Source organism: Cucumis sativus, chromosome 4 (genome assembly GCF_000004075.3).
Source record: "Cucumis sativus cultivar 9930 chromosome 4, Cucumber_9930_V3, whole genome shotgun sequence".
NCBI classification, from domain to species: domain Eukaryota; kingdom Viridiplantae; phylum Streptophyta; class Magnoliopsida; order Cucurbitales; family Cucurbitaceae; genus Cucumis; species Cucumis sativus.
In genome coordinates this window covers 20284501-20303379 of record NC_026658.2, presented here as the reverse complement: position 1 = coordinate 20303379, position 18879 = coordinate 20284501, and the positions used below count along the sequence as shown (strand labels likewise).

The 18879-nt window shown below is 35.6% G+C and overlaps 1 protein-coding gene across 1 annotated transcript; it reads left to right on the top strand.

The window, feature by feature from the left end:
• The first annotated feature begins 6588 nt into the window (after positions 1–6588).
• Positions 6589–17901, top strand: LOC101215775 (CDK5RAP3-like protein). Its single transcript, XM_004146336.3, has 10 exons — positions 6589–6729; positions 6858–6992; positions 7768–7862; positions 7980–8074; positions 8158–8293; positions 8419–8568; positions 8716–9243; positions 9344–9552; positions 10306–10438; positions 17392–17901. Exons 1-10 carry the CDS (start codon positions 6669–6671, stop codon positions 17521–17523), a joined length of 1674 nt encoding a protein of 557 aa, XP_004146384.1. The 5' UTR covers positions 6589–6668; the 3' UTR covers positions 17524–17901.
• The last annotated feature ends 978 nt before the right edge of the window (positions 17902–18879 follow it).

The window sequence follows — 18879 nt, the reverse complement described above, 5'->3', positions numbered from 1 at the left end:
ATTTTCTTACATAAAAGCACATCCGAAACAAACGTAGATCATAACGAGAAATTACTACTCTCTATTGTATTAGAAGAGTCATTATCATGTTCCCTACCCCCTATGAACTTCACTATCATACAAATAGTGTAACGTTCGAGATTAGGAGGGATACATGAATGAATCGGTATCACATCTGAATGAGAGGGATCCTGACGACATGAAAGTAGTGTTAAGAAAGACTTAAAAGAATTAAAAGTTAATTTCTATACCAACATTGTGTACTTTCCTTTTTGGTGGCTCAATCATAGGAACTCAAAAGTTCAATGTGCTTAGCTTGAAGCAATCTATGTTGGGTGGCCTCTTGAAAATATTTCTAAGATGCATGTAAGTGAGAGAAAGCACGTTCTAACAATTCTATGTGGGGAGACATTATTGTTTCCCTCCTAAACTTAGGGCATTATATCTAGGTTGCTATGTTTTTTTTTCAAATTTAAAAAGAAAGAGAGAGAAAGACTTGGTTGTTGTTCTTGTTCTTCGAGACTCCATCAATCTTGGTATCAAAGCATGAAGTAGGAACTCATGGTGGAAAGGAACCCAACCAACACTGGTAAAGGCAAGGGTGTCAACGAGCAACCCTTGGAGCTGGAAGTCCTTTCACTTAAGACTTCAACCGCGCGACTGTTGGCCATTAAAGGAACGATTGAAAGGGTGTCTCACAAATTGGAAGTGGGTGCAAACACCTTACCTCATTGACAAGTAATCATCACTGGAAATGGAAGAAAACAAGGCCAAGAATTGTTCATCGACCACCTGCAGGAACCAAGAACCGATAGGGACACCTTAGAAACTACCGATGAAGCCTCAAGAGAACCCAGAAATTGCCGACTACAAAGACCCATTGAAACACAACAAAATTCGAACACATCATTGAAAGAAGAAGAGAGAATTGACCACCAATTTGAAAGACATCGGTGGAGACAACAAAACAGATAAGGCCAAAATTCTTTGCTTCATCATAGAGAAGGGCGAGCACGTGGGATTACCAACAAAAATTTAAAATGAAGGTGGATTTACCCTCATTCAGTGGAAAAATAGATGTTGAGGAATTTCTTAATTGGATTAAGAATGTTGAGAACTTTTTTTTAATACATGGACACCTATGTAGACAATAAGGTAAAGCTCGTTGCACTCAAACTCAAGTCGGAAGCCTGAGCATGGTGGGACCAAATTCAAGTGAATTGAAGATTGATTGGAAAAAAAACTCATCAAGAATTGGCCTCGAATGAAGAAACTAATGAAAGAAATATTCTTGTTAGTGGATTATGAACAAATATTTTACCAACAATATCAAAGATGCAAATAAGGTAACGAAGCATAACTGAATATGCAGAAGAATTTTACCGACTTAACGTAAGAATAAGAATCAACAAAAGTGAAAACTACCAAATTACAAAATTTGTCGATGACCTTAAAGAAGTGATCCAAGAACAAAAGAACCTCTATCGTGTAACGCCTCAAAAAAACTTTAGCATGAAGAACTATGGGACAAACCGACTGCTTCATATCAAAGAAAGGGATTCAAAAATACCAAATACGGTCAAAGCTCAAGTCAACCAATAAGTAAAGAAGATTAACTTCCCAAAGAAGGTCAAAGTTAAAAAAATAAAAAACTCACAAACAAGAAAGGAGGATCCAATACTTACCAAAGACCAAATCTTTGATTTTTCTACTAATGCAACCAAAAAAGACACTTGTCTAACCAATGCTCACAACAGAAGATGGTATCATACGTTGAAGGGGAAGAAAGCCAAGAAGGCGCTATGACATCAAATTTCGAAGAAGTTAAAGAGTTAGCACCAGACGAGTGGGAAAACTTTCTTGCATGATTCAACGAATTATATTCACACTGAAAACTGAAACTCGTCCACAACGATATTCATTATTTTGAACATGTACAACCAATATCGACAAGGTTTGCAACGTCATAATTGACAATTGGAGTAACGAGAACACATTGTCTCCTCAAATCTTTTGCGAGCATTAAATCTCAAACTGGATCTGCATTTGTACAAAGTTAGTTGCATCAAGAAAAGCAGCAAAACACATATAAGTTCAACTTGCACAATCCCTCTCTCTATCAGTAACTTTTATAAAGATCAAATCATTTATGATGTTCTTGACATGGATGTTTGTCATATTTTGCTAGGACAACCTTGGCAATACGACTTACAAGCAATATACCGAGGAAGAGAAAGCACCTATGAATTCACTTGGATTGGCAAAAAGTGAAGCTTCTACCTTCTACGAGCCCGATGGATAAAAAGGGTACCAAGAACAAGAAAGAAACAAAGAAGTAGCTTTTTTACATCCATGAAAGTAAAAGAATCATTGACAAGGAAGACAAAGAAGTGTAGACCTTGTTAGTAAAAGATCAAGTAACAACTTCATTCTTGCAAGAAAAGAACGAAAACATCCAAAAATTGCTAGAAGAATTTCACCAAGTGTTGGAAGCTTCCACTAATTTACCACCATTTAGAGATATCCTACACAACATTGATCTCACCTCGAGTTGAACACTTCCAAATCTACCCCACTACAAAATGAGTCCAAAAGAATACGAGATCCTTCAAGAACAAGTAAATGAACTTCTAGAGAAAGGGCACATTAGACCAACCCTGAGTCTTTACGTTGTGCCCATTCTCCTAGCTTCCAAGAAAGACAAATTATGGAGTATGTGTGTGGATAGTCATGTCATTAACAAAACTACAATTAAATATCGTTTTCTCATTTCAAGGTTGTTCGACCTATTTGATCAACTTAGAGGAGCAAAAGTTTTCTCCAAAATCGACTTAGAAAGAGGTGCCACCAAATAAGGACCTGATTTGGTGATGAATGGAAGACGACATTCAAGACTAATGATGGTCTCTTTGAGTGGTTAGTAATGTCTTTTGGATTTTCCAATGTGCCTAGCGTGTTCATGAGGTTAATGACCCAAGTTCTACACTCTTATCTTAATAAAGTTTTGGTAGTCTATTTTGATGAAAATTTAGTGTATACACTTTATATAAAGTGTGAAACCTGCGTTCTGGAACACGTAAAGGTTGAAGGAAGGTACTAAGTATAGTTTTTAGGCCTTTTGAAGAAGGTATCCATTCTAAGTATTCAACGCAAAGGTGTAATTATGCGCTCTGGCTAGGTAACACGAAGAAAAGTTAAGTGTTCTAACGAGGCAACGAGAGGAAAGGCCATGTAAGGAAAAAGTTGGAAAAATTGAAGAAGACTAGTCTTATTAATCTATAGTAGCCAACATGCTATGTGTAAGGTTAAGGTTAAGCATGGTTAGAGGAGATATTAAACCTACACATGTAAGTCGTGAAGAAAGAGTTGGCAAGTTAAGGTGAGCTTAAGGATGACTAATCTGATTTCATATTAGTATAAATTTAGGTTTCTAAACTAAAAAAAAAGTACAAGAAAACTTAAGTACAAAGCTTTGTCAAGGAGAGATAAGGCAAAAAGAGAAAACTAAAGGCTAATGTGTTTATCATATTGTTAAATGAATAATGAGACGTTAAGATGTTTCCAAAATGAGAAAACTTTTATTGTATGCGATTGATTTATCAAAAAGGTTTTCCTAAATGTCACTCGTTAAGCATTAGGCTTATGCTTTAAGTTTTTCTTCCTCAGGTAAGCAAGATGTTGAGGCCATTAAGAGAAGGTGAGTTGTTATAAGCTAGGCATTAAGACATGTGTAAAGAGCTGATGCAAGGCGTTAAGAGCTCGTGGTTTAGTATTAGTTTTTGTTAAAGTAAAGATTTGTATTTATAGCAAGTTTCCTAAAGAAAATAAAGTTGTTAAGTCTTTTCCAATTAGCAGTATTGTGTTTATACCACAAACATGTTCCTCGTAAGTTAAAGTTTAAGGTTTAAGTGCAAGCATTCTAGCATTTCACTTAGAAGCATTGGAGCTACCCAAGTCACAACCACACTTAGGACACAAGAAGAAGACGTTCCGGGTAGGGGCGTGACATAAAGAGCATCTTGCACACTTTCATAAACTTTTTAAAATGCTTCAAGAAAACCAACTTAATTACTATTACTTCCAATAAGTGTTCTTTATTTGTGAGACTCGAGCGAAATCTTGGGGCAACCTTGAGTAATCTCGGGTAAGATGGAAAACAAAGAGCAACTCCCAATTTTATGGTAGGGGCATCTCGATGCAAGACTATTGAGATAAAAAATATAAGGATTTTAAAATTAGGTCTCGGGTCATCTTGGGGTATTACTCGATGGGAACTGAAAGCATAAAGGAAACTATTAAAGATCTTAGGCAATCATGTGGAATCCCGAGCAAGATTGAAGACAAAAGGTTCATCTTGAGGAAGTCTCAGTGCTTGTTCGACCAAGATTGGATGTAGAGAAGCAAGTCTAAGGAGATCTTGTGCAATCTCGAACACAAGTATGACTAAGATTGAAGGTAAAAAAAGGAAATCGAAAGGATCTCAGGCAATCTCGAGGTTGTGTCGGTCTAGGCTGAAGATAGAGAATGTTTTGGTGAGGTTCTTCGGGTGATGTCGAGTTGATTTCAGTTGGGATCACTAAGGGTTAAATGTAAGTTGAAATCCAGGTGTTTAGACATGAAAATACTTATAATTTAGGTAAGTAGGAGATGGTAAGTTTATAAGGGCTTAAGGATGACTAATCCAACTTAGGAATAGTATAAGTAAGGGAAGAGGTTAGAAGGAAAGTGTGTCATTATCAGATTTCACTAAGAGAAAGGGTTGAGTGTTGTGCTTCGGTGAAGGTGTTAGGCAAGAATTAGAATAAGCAAGGCATTCTGAGAACAAAAGGAAACCCAATACTGTTAGTGATTTTCAAAGAAAAAGAAAAGTTTTATGAAGCTCTTTCTTTAATTGAATCATGTTATATCATGCAAAGTAGAAAACATGTTATTATATTATGCATATTTATGTTGAACATCAATTTCTGAAAAGCATGATTTATGAATAAAGTTTTAGTACTATGTTTCAGAGTTAAAGTTCATGTTTTGTGTGATTGTATTGTATGCTTTGGTTGAGAGTAAACCATTAATCATATTTCTATCAAGGAGCTAGCTAATTATGTGCACATAATGAGTCAAGGTAACCGTGGGGTGAGTAGACCACATGGTGGTGATAGACTAATCAATGTGGTTTTGTTAGTGGCATGAGCAACAAGAAGTGAATCAATGAGATCTCAATATATGCTAATGATGATACGGTCATCATAGTAGTCTATGCGTGAAAGTGATTCATGTTCTTGGTGAAAAGGAATATGGATGACTAATATGTGTTATGCGATTTGTGATTGATTGAAATGAAATGTTGAGCCTATGTTTATGGAATGAAAATGGTTAATGTGATTTCATTTCTTTTCTAAAAAAGGTTTCAAAGTATCACTCACTAAGTCACCGACTTACGTTTTAAGTTTTCACTCCCAAATGATCAAGCGTCAAGGCCAAGTAAGGAAGGATGAGATGAATTGCTAAGTGAAGAAGCTAAGCAAGGTGTTTAAGTTTGATATAATTCATGTAGAAAGTTTGTAAAAAGATATTTGTAGAACACATGGTTTTAAGTTAATGCAAGAAGTGGTTTGTGAAATTAAAATTATTATAGTTCTACGGCTTAAGTTCGATTTTAAATTACTTAATTGTTTAAAGTTTAAAGTTTCTAGTTGTGTTTTGTTATGTATAGTAAGGTTAAAAATGCATGTGGGACGGTGTGTGACATTATTAGTTCACGAAATATTTTTTTTAGGTTTTATCACTAATAAATTTGGAATATCCGTAGATCCTAACAAAATTAAGGCAATAAAAGATTAGCCACAACCTAAAACAATAAAAGATTTACAAAGTTTCCTAGGGCGTGCATCCTTCTACATAAAATTGATAAAAGAAAAAATAGTACTATGTAACACTATCGTAAAATATCATAATTATATTAGAAATTTAATATACATCAAATATGCAAAATATGATTTATTTTATTACTTATAATATAGTAAGGGAAAATTCAACCTACTTTTAGGACCTGCATTCCACGGCGGAGTTGAAGCTCGTGTTGGTAACCTGTTGTAAAAATGAGGCACAACAAGAACATAGATATGGAGAAAATATATTATTAAAATAAAACAAATAATAAATTGAGAAAATAAAAAAAATAAAATTCTCCAAAACTCTCAACTATCTCGATTTGTTTTGAAATTCAACCAATATGTGTATTACCAAATCCACCAAAGAGCAAAATGACAAGTAGGTGGTGGATTACATGGACACTAGTGATGTGTCATATCGACGTGAGAGTAAAAAAAAGGATCAATTATATTTTGATGCAAGTAAAATGTTGGACATTTATTTAACACATATATTTATAATGTTTAGAAAGAGCATGTTCAAAATAGAGCAAAAAAAGATTGAAACTATTTATCGAACATACCAAAATTGTCTATACATAAGTTTTTTTTAGCCGTATTTTATAAATAGTTTCATTTTATTATTACTATTACTGCTGTTATTATTATTATTATTATTATTATTATTATTATTAATTATTATTATTATTATTATTATTATTTTAAGTATAATCTCTGAAGAGCCGGAACAAAACTCTAACGCACAATAAGCATTAAGCAACGAAATTTTATGCAAAAACAATGCAGGGCCCCGATGATATTCGTAATCTTCCAATCGACATCACATTCTCCCGTCTTGGTGGTAATGATTCCATTTATCATCTCCGATTCTTGTTCAATCTGTGATTTTGTTTCATTTCATATTTCGTCCTTGTTTATTTTTTCAACTATTTGATTGGAGTTGATTTTTGCGCATTCGTGATTCTGAAGAATGGCTCATCGATCGGAAAAGAATCCCTTCTGATTGGCGTAAGCGTTTAGCTGCGTTGAAAGTTCGCATCACCAAGGAGCTCTTGTCCCTCCCCAAAGATGCCGATCCCTATTTCCATACCTTAGATCCTGAAGGTTGGATTCAACTTTTCAATTCTTTTAAACCAATTATTATCGTTTAATTTACTGGCATGTAGTGGAGTTTACCAGTGTTTGTTTTTTTTTAGAGAAATTCGATTAACAAAAGACAGAGAGAGAGAGAGAGGGACAGAGAGCATTTTTATTAGTAGTACTGCAATTGAGTTTGTTTCTTGTTAGAAAAAAGTAGTACTTCAATTGCTGGAGTGAAATCTATAATTGACGCTGCTGCAAAGCTAAGAATCAAGCTTGGATTGTAGAAAAGAACGAGCCTAATCTGAGATATTAAAATGATATGAGTTTCTTGATAACTTGTCTAGGGAGATCAGCTGTAAGCTGCTTTGGATTAAAAAGAATTTTCCTATAACTTTTCAACCAACTAAATATAGATTCATAAAAGATATTGGCATATAGTGGTTAGAGAGGCAGGGAGTATTTATGTGGAGGGATATGGGGTTCACTGGCAATGATCACATTTGAGAAAAGGTGTGACATTAATAGTATTTAGCAGGGATTGTGCATAGAGATAGGTTCTCTTTGACTAGCTTGGCATCAGATTCAGGAGAGTTAGTGCAATGTAGCTCTCCCCGTTGAATCAATACAGAGGTTCTTTATCGTAATTCGATTAATATTTCTGAATTCTGGTTGATGTAATCTTTCTCCATCTTGTGCATCAAATATGCCACACCTTGTTGTTCAGTTTGTTTACTTTGAGTATATATTTTATACCTCATCAGTAACTTGTAAACTGGTCGTCTGGTTTTTTTCTCAGATATTGGTTATTTAGAGGCAAAGAAAATTTATAATATTCTTCTAGAGTCAACCCCAGAAAGCCGGAATATATTTGGCCGGCTATCAGGTGCTGCTGTAAGACTTGTCTTTTCCTGTCCTTTTCTTAGTCTCCACTATACATTGACAGGCCTGAATTGTTGTAGAGCTTTAGTTAAGTTTGTTTTCTAAATAAAAAATATTTTTTTTTTGCAGGGTGCTTGGGAGGTGATTGTAAGAGCTTATGAGAAGGATCATATTTTTCTTGGCGAGGCTGCTCAAATAATTGTTCAGAATGTGAATTATGAAATGTAAATGTCTTATGAAATTTGTGTAGTAACCGATGAATATTGAAGAGCTCAATTTTCATGCTATTTTTATATTTAATGTGAAGCCCATATCAGAAGAAACAGGTCCAAAAGATTCATCAACAGCTAGCTGAGCTGGAACGTAAAGAATCTGATACTAAAAGAAATGCCTCTCTTTCAGCAGCTAAATATGTCGAGGCTTGTCAGGATCTCGGTTTGCAGGTTATGACCTGCTCCATATTTTTCCAAATATTTTGGAGACTCTTTCTGTATTTTTCTTATTGCATGGATTTCTTCATATATATTTGAATATATTTAATTTGAAAACAAGCTTCTTCATCTTGCAGGGAAAAAATGTTAGAGCTGAACTTCTGGAGACTGCAAGGTCCCTTCCAAGCACATTTAGCAGAATATTGGAAGTTATAAATGGTGATTCTGTGTCACGTGCTATTGAATACTATTCCAATTTTGTAAGGGATGCTCACTCGGATAAGGATGTAAGGCAATAATGTTATGAACATTGTTTGATGGTCATAAGTGTCATAGAGATGAATAGAGAAATTTATTTCCTGATGTTGTTGGCTTCTACGTTATTGTGATGTGGTATGTTAATTTTGAGTCTGACATTCCATACATGTGTACAGAAACACTTGACTGTATTACCAAACCTACGGCATATACATGAGCATCCTCCTTCTTTACATGTGTCTGTGGGCTTTGAGAATGTTGATTCTGTAAATGTTCAGTCAAGCTACATAGAACCAGATGCTATTGGACAAACAGGAATTGCTGCCGATAATATTGACTGGGATATATCAATGGAAAATGCTCAAATTGATTGGGATATAGGTGCATTGGAAGAAACTGAGGATACAGGAAATGGTTTGGGACCTTATGAAATAGTTCATGCAAGTGAAGCTGTGGAATCATACCAAATGGAATCTAACAAGGAGGGTTGTACTACATTGCCCGAGACTACTGTGTCTGAGATATCATGGGATGTCAGTGTTGAAACACCGCAAGTTGATATCATTGATGATGTAACCTTGCCTGATATAGAGGTGGATCATAATACATTCATCCCTTCAACTCAGTCTGGAGAAATCACTGAAGTTAGGAGTCAGCTTTTGGAGACCGAGTATAGGAATAAGATTCTTGACGATCTATATGAGGTATATCATTACTTTGGTACAAAACTTGAGCGGCATAATCTATCACTAAATCAAAAAACTTAGATGAAGGCGCAATGGCTATATCTATTTACAATTTCAGGTTAAGGCATTTCTAACTCAACGTTTGAATGAGTTGAAAAATGATGAAACACTGTCTTTGCAACATCAAGTCCAGGCAGTGGCTCCCTTTGTGCTGCAGCAATATACTTCTGATGCCATTGAGACGATGCTATCAGATGTTTCCTTGGCTATATCATTAATGTCAAGTAGGAAAACTCAAGATTTAATTATGATTCTCAATTCTAAAAGGTACTACAATTAATAGGTCATTGTTTTCTTATTTGTTAAAATCACCTCTTGTAGAAATTTTCCAGATTTCAATTCACAAATTTCTTGAGAAATGCAAATAAAATGAAGTTACATGTTACTCAATTTCAACCACATTTTCAATGAAGTACTATCCCACTTAGTTTACTATTCTAACTTCTCATGTATTAGCATTTTCTTTGGTGCTAATATTTAGTTTGTGTTGTAACATCTTTTGATTGATAAATTACCATTGTTAGACTTCTAACTCTGTTTAATAAACTTTGCAATTATGATAATCTGTACCTGTACTTCTTAAATCATATCAAAATAAGTTCTGCTATCTTAGAAACTGTTTGATTCTAATACTACAATCTACAGTTGCATATTTGAACCTTCTAATTATTAGATTAAGTTCAATTTTTGGGCCTTTGCAAGTATTATGTCTACTTAAAAGCTTTTAGTTACATATACAGTATAGATTTTGAATTCTACTTATGTTTTAGTCTTGACCATGAATGTTGGTTAGAAATACACAGAAGTAGCACTCTTTATATGAAATTTAGACGACGTAGCATGGTACAGCTAGTTGAAAAGATTATGTATTATATTAATAAAACTATATTTGATAATATTTCATTGTAAAAGTAGAATGAAGCACCTCTATCCTTTACATCTCTAATCGCTTCTTCTTTTTTCTTCCAATTCTATAAAATGGATCATTCTCAGGTAAACTGATGTGAACTTTGATTTTAGATTTCTAGAGAGATTAGTTAGTACACTAGAGGAAAAGAAGCAACGTGAAGTGAAATTAAAGGAAGGGTTAAAGGAGTTGGCTGCCAAGCGCATGGAGCTGCAAAATTCATTAGCTTCATTTTGGCCAAAACAGGTAAGTTCTCTTCCTTTTAACTTATTTATGTATTTTAGTTCAGTTCAGTTTTTCTTCCTTTTTTACTCAAAATTTTAATTTAGTCATAAAACATTATGTTTCAACGATAATACCAAATATACAAAAGGGGGAAAACCTGCCATAAGCTGATGGAAGCTACATAAAAGCCTTCTAGTTGGGCAGAGGATCATTTAAACTATAATTTGTACATGGTGGTGCGAGAAAACTTATCACCAAAAAAAAAAAAGTTCAGGGTTGAGGGTTTAGCAAAAAGAGAGCTCTAACTAGTTGTAGCCAGAGAATTTATTATGCTTCTTTTAATGGTGTAACCATCTAAATATATGAAAGAAGGCAGGGCTTTCATATTGGTAGCAAGAGGGGTTTGTTACTCGAAGGAAGATAACTGTTAGAATTAATGGGCTTGTTATGTGTTGAAAGCCCAAGGGTAATTTTGTAATTTATGTTACCCTAATTATTCTTTCCCATCAACATGAGACCTTTCACCACTACCCGACTGACACCTATACCACACTGGAAATTCTATCCAATTGTCATCCCAGGGATACTAATCTCCATGCCCATGCAAACTTTGAAACCAGTGAATACTTGGCTCAGTCCAAAGCCAATGTGTTGGACTTTTCTCAAGGTACCACCCAACATCAACTGGCCATGTTTAAACTGCAAATCGTGGAATTTGAGACAACTTTAGGAACTTCTACCCACACACCTAGTTCTAGCCTTCCGACCACCTTGCTGATGTATTCTGAGAACCCAGTAACTTCGTTCTCTAATTTTTTTTCTACTTACATGTTTGATTCTTTGGCACAAACTACTGAGGAGAAGTTGAATGACTAGAACTACTTCTCGTGGTCATAGTCTGTTAAAATGATCATTGATGGGCGCCACAAATTTGGTTTTCTGACAGGAGAGGTATATTGCCCTTCACTAGGTGATTCCCAGCCCCTTAGAACCTTTTGGAAAGGAGAGGGTTCTCTCATTCGGGCCATGTTAATCAATAGCATGGAGCCACAGATTGACAAGCCCTTGTTTTATGCTACGACTTCTAAGGATATATGGAATACAACTCAGAAACTTTATTCGAAGCGTCAGAATGATTCCCGCCTCTACATGCTAAGAAAAGAAGTCCATGAATGCAAGTAGGGGACTATGGATGTAATATCCTATTTTAACAAACCTCCCCTTATTTGACAGGAAATGGATCTTTGCAGAGAAATTGTCTGGAACTGCCCTTGTGATGGTATACAACACTCTACACTTGAAGAGGTTGACAAAATATATGATTTTCTTGCTGGCCTCAACTCGAAGTTTGATATAGTTCGTGGTCGTATACTAGGCCAAAGACCTTTTCCTCCTTGATGGAAGTTTGTTCAGAAGTCCTTGAGGAGACATTACGAGTGCCATGAACATTTTGACTACTTCTACCATTGATTTTGCTGCCTTTAGTGTGAGGTCCTCTGCTCATGACAGTGAGAAGCACAACAGAAAATAGGTTCCTATCTGTGAGCATTGCATGTAACAGTGGCACAACAAAGAACAGTGTTGGAAATTATATGGTCGTCCCCTAGGAGCTAAGAAACGCCCTCTGAACGACAAACAAAATTCAGGGCAAGCTTATCTGAGTGAGTCTGTTAGAAGCTAGAACAACCTTAATCCGTCCATACTAGGAGCAATTGCTTAGTCAGTTATATCTCAGTCCCTCAGTCTTATTAGTGTTGATGGGAAGAATATCTGGATTATGGATTCGGGTGCTACAGATCATTTGACAGGTTTTTTTTAGAGTTTTGTTTCTTATATTTCTTGTGCCAGTAATGAGAAAATCAGAATTGCAGATTGTTCCATGGTCCCAATTGCTAGGAAGAGGTAAAATTTTCCCTTTGAAGGACTACCCCTACAAAATGTGTTGCATGTGCCGAAAATTTCTTATAATTTTTATTCATAAGCAATTACCATGAGTTGAACTGCAAAGCAACTTTCTTACTTGATTCTGTTTCTTTTCAAGACTTGAGTTCGGGGAGGATGATTGACACTACTCGGCACAGTAGAGGACTCTACCTCCTCGACGATGATGCTTCCCCTAGTAGTATTCTAGGACTATTTTTTTGTCATCGTACTTTACTACAAATTCTGAAAAGACGGTATGTTGTGGTATTCTTGTCTGCGCCACCCAAACTTTCAATATATGCATTATTTATTGCCCTATCTCTTCTCTAAAGTTGGTGTTTCTACCTTACCTTGTGATGTGTGTATTCGGGCTAAACAACATCGGATTTCCTTTGCCTCACAATCATATAAACCAACATAACCTTTTAGCCTTATTCATAGTGATGTTCGGGGCCGTCTAAGGTTACTACCTCTTCTAGGAAACGGTGGTTTGTGACCTTCATTGATATCATACCCGTCTTAATTGTGTCTTTTTCATCTCTGACAAATCCGAGGTCACTTCCATATTCTGGGACTTCTATCACACTATATAAACATAGTTTAATGCAAAAATTGCAATTCTACGAAGTGACTATGGTCATGAGTTTCCAAAACCATACCCTTAATGAGTTTATGTTCTCTAGCACCAGAGTTTCTGTGCGTACACCCCCAGCAAAATGGGGTTGTCGAGCGAAAAACCGTCATTTTATGGTAGTAGTCTCTTCTCTTATGTTGTTTGCTTTCCTTCCCTTTTATCTGGGGGTCGATATTGTTCTCACTGCAGCTCATCTTATTAATCGGATGCTCTCTCGTGTCCTCCACCTCTAGACCCCCTTAGAATGTCTTAAGGAGTCTTACCCTTCTACCTATCTCATTCTTGAGGTTCCTATTCGAATGTTTAGGTGCGCGACTTATGTTCATAGCCATGGTCCTAACCAGACCAAGTTATCTCTCGGGCTCAGGCTTGTGTGTTTGTTGGGTACCCTCTTGATCAACAGGGTTATAAATGTTACCATCTTCTTTTTGTAAGTACTTTGTCTCCATGGATGTCACTTTCCTTGAGGATTGTCCTTCCTTTCCCGTTAGCCTGCTTTAGGGGGAGAGTGTAAGTGAAGAGACTAACTATGTTGTTCCCGTAGAGTCAACGATTCCTACTCTTGTTACCTTACCCGACCTCGATCCTCATAACAGTTTTTCCAACAAACCAAGTTCCCTAGATAACTTACTATAGGAGAAATCTCATAAAGGAAGTTGTGTCCCCTACCGCTCAACCAACTCTGGTCCATTATTCTAAACCATCACGAGATCAAGGTATGATTAAATCTATTGACTCATATGTTGACAATAAAATGGGTGAGAATGACAGGTTCGATATAGTTGTTTCTAAAGATATGGGTGAAGAGGGCAATGTTGATGAGATTGAGTTCATGGAAGAAGTTGCAGGTAATGAGGCTAAACGGGATCATTCAGGTAATCTTGATGAGTATGATTTGTCACTCAACATACCTATTCCATTGTGGAAAAATACTAGGTCTTGCATGAAGCACTCCATTTGTAACTATTCTTACAAGAACCTATTGTCACAATTGCAATCTTTCAAACACGAGATGGGTAGTCGTGCGACACTTGTTCTACTTAGAATCGTGCAAAATCCGAAAATCGCGGACAAACTCGTAGTATGATGTAGCCTCCCTTAATGTTCTTGAGAAAATTGTTTTATGAAACGTGAGAGAGAAAAAAAGCATTGACAACATAATTAAGTAAGCATTGAAGAGTGTCCAATTGCAAAGAAAGCTTTGGTTGCAAAGAGTGTGACAAGGCTTGGTTGGGAATTCAACTAGTGGATCTCATCTATAGTAGCTTTGACAGACTTGCATATGAAAAAGTGTGAAACGTCACACCCTTGGTCTATGACATAAAAAGGAAAGCAATAGATTAAACTAAGTATAAGACATAAAGACAAGGTGGTTTGGGGGTATTTAGGCATGCGGCCATAGGCAAACAACGCCCTGGATAAGCCTGCTCGTGACACCTATCACTCCAATTCAGATCCTTTACAACCAGCCTTAACTCCACCCCGATACCTAAGAATATCCACATTGCCTTAGAGTGTCTCGAGTGGAAAATTGCAGTCATGAAAGAGATGAGAGATTTTGAAAAGAACAAGATTGGGAGCTCTGTGCTCTCTCTAAGGGGCATAAATCTGCGGGATGTAAATCGGTGTTTACACTCAAGTACAAAGCAGATGGAACTCTAGACAGACACAAGATCAGGTTAGTTGCAAACGGGTTTACTCAAACGTATGGGATCAACTACTCTGAGACTTTTTCTTTTGTTGCAAAGTTAAACACTGTTAGGGTCTTTTTGTCTGTTGCTGTGAATAAAGATTAACCCCTATATCAACTAGGTTAAGAACGCGTTCTGGAATGGAGATTTAGAAGAGGAAGTCTATATGAGCCCCCTCCAGGCTTTGAAACCCATCTTAGCCATCGGGTTTGCAAGCTTCAGAAATCCTTGTATGGGTTGAAACAGTCGCTGAGAGCATGGTTTGACAGGTTTACCACTTTCGTCAAGTCCCTAAGGTATAGTTAGGGGCACTACACCCTATTTACGAAAGTCTCAAAGGCTGGAAAGATTGTTGTGTTGATTGTCTACGTTGATGATATTGTGTTGTGTGGAGATGACACAGTTGAAATCGTCCGACTGAAAAAAAAAAAAAAGATGGGGATGAATTTGAAATTAAAGACTTGGGGAACCTACAGTACTTCCTTGGGATGGAGGTAGCTAGATTGAAAGAAAGTATCTCTGTATCTCAAAGAAAGTACACTCTTGATTTGTTGACTGAAACAAGTATGATGGGATGTCGACCTGTTGATACGCCTATTGAGTTTAATGCTAAATTGGGAAACTAAGTTGATAAAGAAAAATATCAGTGCCTAGTGGGGAAGTTGATCTACTTATCTCACACCAGACTAGATATTTCTTATGTTGTAAGTACTGTTAGTCAGTTCATGCAGACTCTCTACGAGGAAAACATGGAAGCAATTAATAGAATTATGAGGTATTTGAAAACAACTCCCGGTAAAGGGTTGATGTTCAGGAAGACTGACAAAAGGTGTATTGAGGACTATACTGAATCTAACTGGACATGGTCTATCATTAACAGAAAATCCACCTCTGGATACAATACTTTTGTGTGGGGCAATCTCATAACTTTGGAGGAGTAAGAAGGAAGGGGTTGTGACCAAAAGCAGTGCTGAAGCTGAGTATAGTACTATGAGTTTGGGGATATGTAAGAAGATTTGGCTACATAAGGTTTTATTTGATCTTTGTTTGGACTATAAAGTGCATGTGAAATTATTCTGCGATAATAAGACTGCTGTTAGCATCCCCAGTTCAACATGATAGAACCAAACATGTGGAGATCGATAGATACTTTATTATCGAAAGACTGGACAATGGTAGCATATGCATGCATTCCTTCGTTCCCTCAAGTCAACAAATTGTTGATATTCTCACCAAGGGGCTTCTCAGACAGAGTTTTGATTCCTGTGTTAGAAAGTTGGGTCTTATTGACATTTATGTCCCAACGTGAGGGGGTGTTGGAAATAGTGGGCTTGTTGTGTGTCGAAAGTCCAAGGGTAGTTTTGTAATTTATGTTATCCTAATTATTTTTTCCTTTTTTCATTTAGGCTCTTGTTTCCTCTTGTAACATTTGTTGCATAAGAAAATAATATGAAAACTCTCTATTGTGATATTTCTTCCCAGGGTTTTCATGTAAATCTGTTAGTTCTTTGTTGTTACTTTCAATAATAATAACTAATAACAAATTCCAAATTAATCTGGTACCGGTGCTTGTAACAAACAAATGGCCTTTTGAGTTTCACATTCCCTTTGCACACAACACAACAATTTGATAGGAGGGCGAGGGAGTAGATCCTTGTCTGAACGACATCATGATTGTTTATGCTTATGTCACTAAATTCCCCAATGGAGAATCCGATAGTCTTTTTGATACTCATCTTTCCAAATTTTTCCTTTGCGGGTCATGTTTGCATGTAAGCTTTTTGGAAGTTGAATAATCTGTGAGGATCCTATTAGGGGTATTTTGAGAATAGTGGTAGTATATTAAACGGGTAAAACTCTAAGTTCAATCCATAGTGAGGGCATTGTACTAGAGATTTAACCTCCAAATGCCAATTCAAGCATAGCTCAACTAATTTTGTTTTGACATATAGTGTGAACTAAGATGTCAAATACACTCACATATTGTTCGCATATTGTTTGAGTTAAAAAATGTTCAAGTAATAACTTTGTTTTGGCATGTAGTGTGGACTAAGATGTCAAAAGTTCGAACCTTCTACACTCACGTATTGTTTGCATTGTTCGAGTTAAAAAATGTTATATGCAATATGAAGAAAATTACAATATCTAATTTTAAGAACAGACGTAAGCTTTTGTTTTAATTTTTTTGTTTTATTTTACTTTTATAACTTGTAACTTAATGCACACCCAACTATCTTCTTCCTCTCTCTAGCAATTCTTGTTCCATTTTGCTACTCGAGTACCTTTCTTTCCTCTGCAGGAGAAGACATTTGCCATCTAAAATTTCCAACTTATTTTCCTTTCTTTTATCTAATGGTATTTTATACTTCAAGTAGTTTAAGCCTGGTTGAATGACCATTTGATTTTTGGTTTTTCTCTGTTTTTAAAAAATTAAGTCTATACACAGTCATCTACTTATTACCAATACCAATGTTATTAAAAAACCAAAGCATAAGCTTGAAAACTAGAAAAAGTATATTTTGAAAACATATTATTGTTTTTGGAATTTGACGAAGAATTCAATTATTTTAAACAAAAATGGAAAGCATGGTAAGAAATGGAGTGAAAATAGGGTTAAGTTTTAAAAAACTAAAGGGTTATGGAAGGGACCTTGGGATAGCATAAGAAGAACCCCCTCCTTCCCAGAAAAAGAAAACTAAAAGTATCATGTTTGATGGCAATTTCAGGAATCAGCAGTGAAGAAAACGAGGGAGTTGAAGAAGTTGTGTGAAAGCAGTTTATCATCTATGTTTGATGGAAGGCCTGTCAACATTATTGGCGAAATTAATGCTGTTTTAACAAGTGGTCTCACAGCGTAAATCTCACCACACACTCCCAAGTGAAGGTACTTTTACTTCTTAAGAAATCAAAAATCTGGATTACATATGGGATTGCTGTTCCTTAAAACGCATTTCACTCTTCCTAAATCCATCTGTAGAACTGTACATTTACTAATGCTTTCAAGTTTATGTAACCTTTCAGTTTGTTTTGTTTTTCTTTGCTAATTAAGAAGTCTAAATATATGTTCAAGTGGTGCTCTTTTTTTTTCCCATCTTTCTCGGAGTAACATTTTACTTCTTAGGTAAATTCTAAATATATATAGAAACACTCCTTGGTGGGAATCACTCCATGTCTAGTGTGAAGTCAATTACCGTATGTCCATTTCTAGACCTTTTATGAAATTCATTATTAACTAACGCTTAACTTTTATGCAATTCTGAGTGCTTGCAATTCAATAAAACCAAACAACACAATGATAAGTAGTTTGTATTTGAAGGGAGGATGTCTCTTAAAGTATCTATGTAGTTGAACGCCAAGGGGGTGAGCTCATGATGGAGATTTAAATCAAAATTCAGTTAGCAATAGTTCTAAGACTGGACTAAAAGAGGAATGATAAGATTATATGAAATGGAAGGAACAATACAGAGCTTTGGGTCATAGAACGACTTCAGGGTTTCTTTCTCTCACATCTTTTATTGGCATGAGAGTGGGGAAGTGTTACTGAAACTGAGGTAGGAAGTGTTACACACTTTGTTAGCCTTTCAATTTGCGGCTTTATATTGACCCTTTCAAGCGTTCACTTCTCAATACTTCAGCAAATGTATAAAATCTACCAATACCTTACTTTAACCCCTAAAAGAGGTATTAGGGGAAAAAAGGTTTTGGATCTGAGATCTAAACACAAGAAGAACGATGGAGCATTTAGATAAATTTCCATTCTCCACCTAATTATGGCTTTCTATTCAATAGTATGTGATGACAGTAGATTTGATAATTGAAAGTAAATCTATGTAAATATAGGGAATATATATCTTTATCGTTAATCTTTAATCTTTAACATATAAGAAGACAGAATGCATTTACTCTTTAATTTTTTTACAAAATTACATCTATATATACCTTCTTCGACCATCAAATGGAATTACTAAATATCGTTCATCCAAACTTATTACAAAATCTAAACCGTTCCAACCGTAAATCTAAACTTATAACAATTAAACTTCGAACTTATTACAAATTTTATATATTATATATTAATAATTAATATTTTGTAAAGCTACACAAGTTATAGCACATACTTTATTATTCGTAAAAATGACAAAAACAAAGTCAATTCCATATAAAAGCTTGAATTTGATTATTCCATATAAAAGCTTGAATTTGATTATTTTTTT

What these genes read in the sequence shown, in the direction of transcription:
- LOC101215775 (XM_004146336.3), top strand. Translation starts at nt 6,669, where the DNA reads ATGCAGGGCCCCGATGATATTCGTAATCTTCCAATCGACATCACATTC. An exon ending in GTCAGGATCTCGGTTTGCAG is followed by an intron (nt 8,294 to 8,418) that starts GTTATGACCTGC and finishes TTCATCTTGCAG; the next exon opens with GGAAAAAATGTTAGAGCTGA. An exon ending in TTCTTGACGATCTATATGAG is followed by an intron (nt 9,244 to 9,343) that starts GTATATCATTAC and finishes TTACAATTTCAG; the next exon opens with GTTAAGGCATTTCTAACTCA.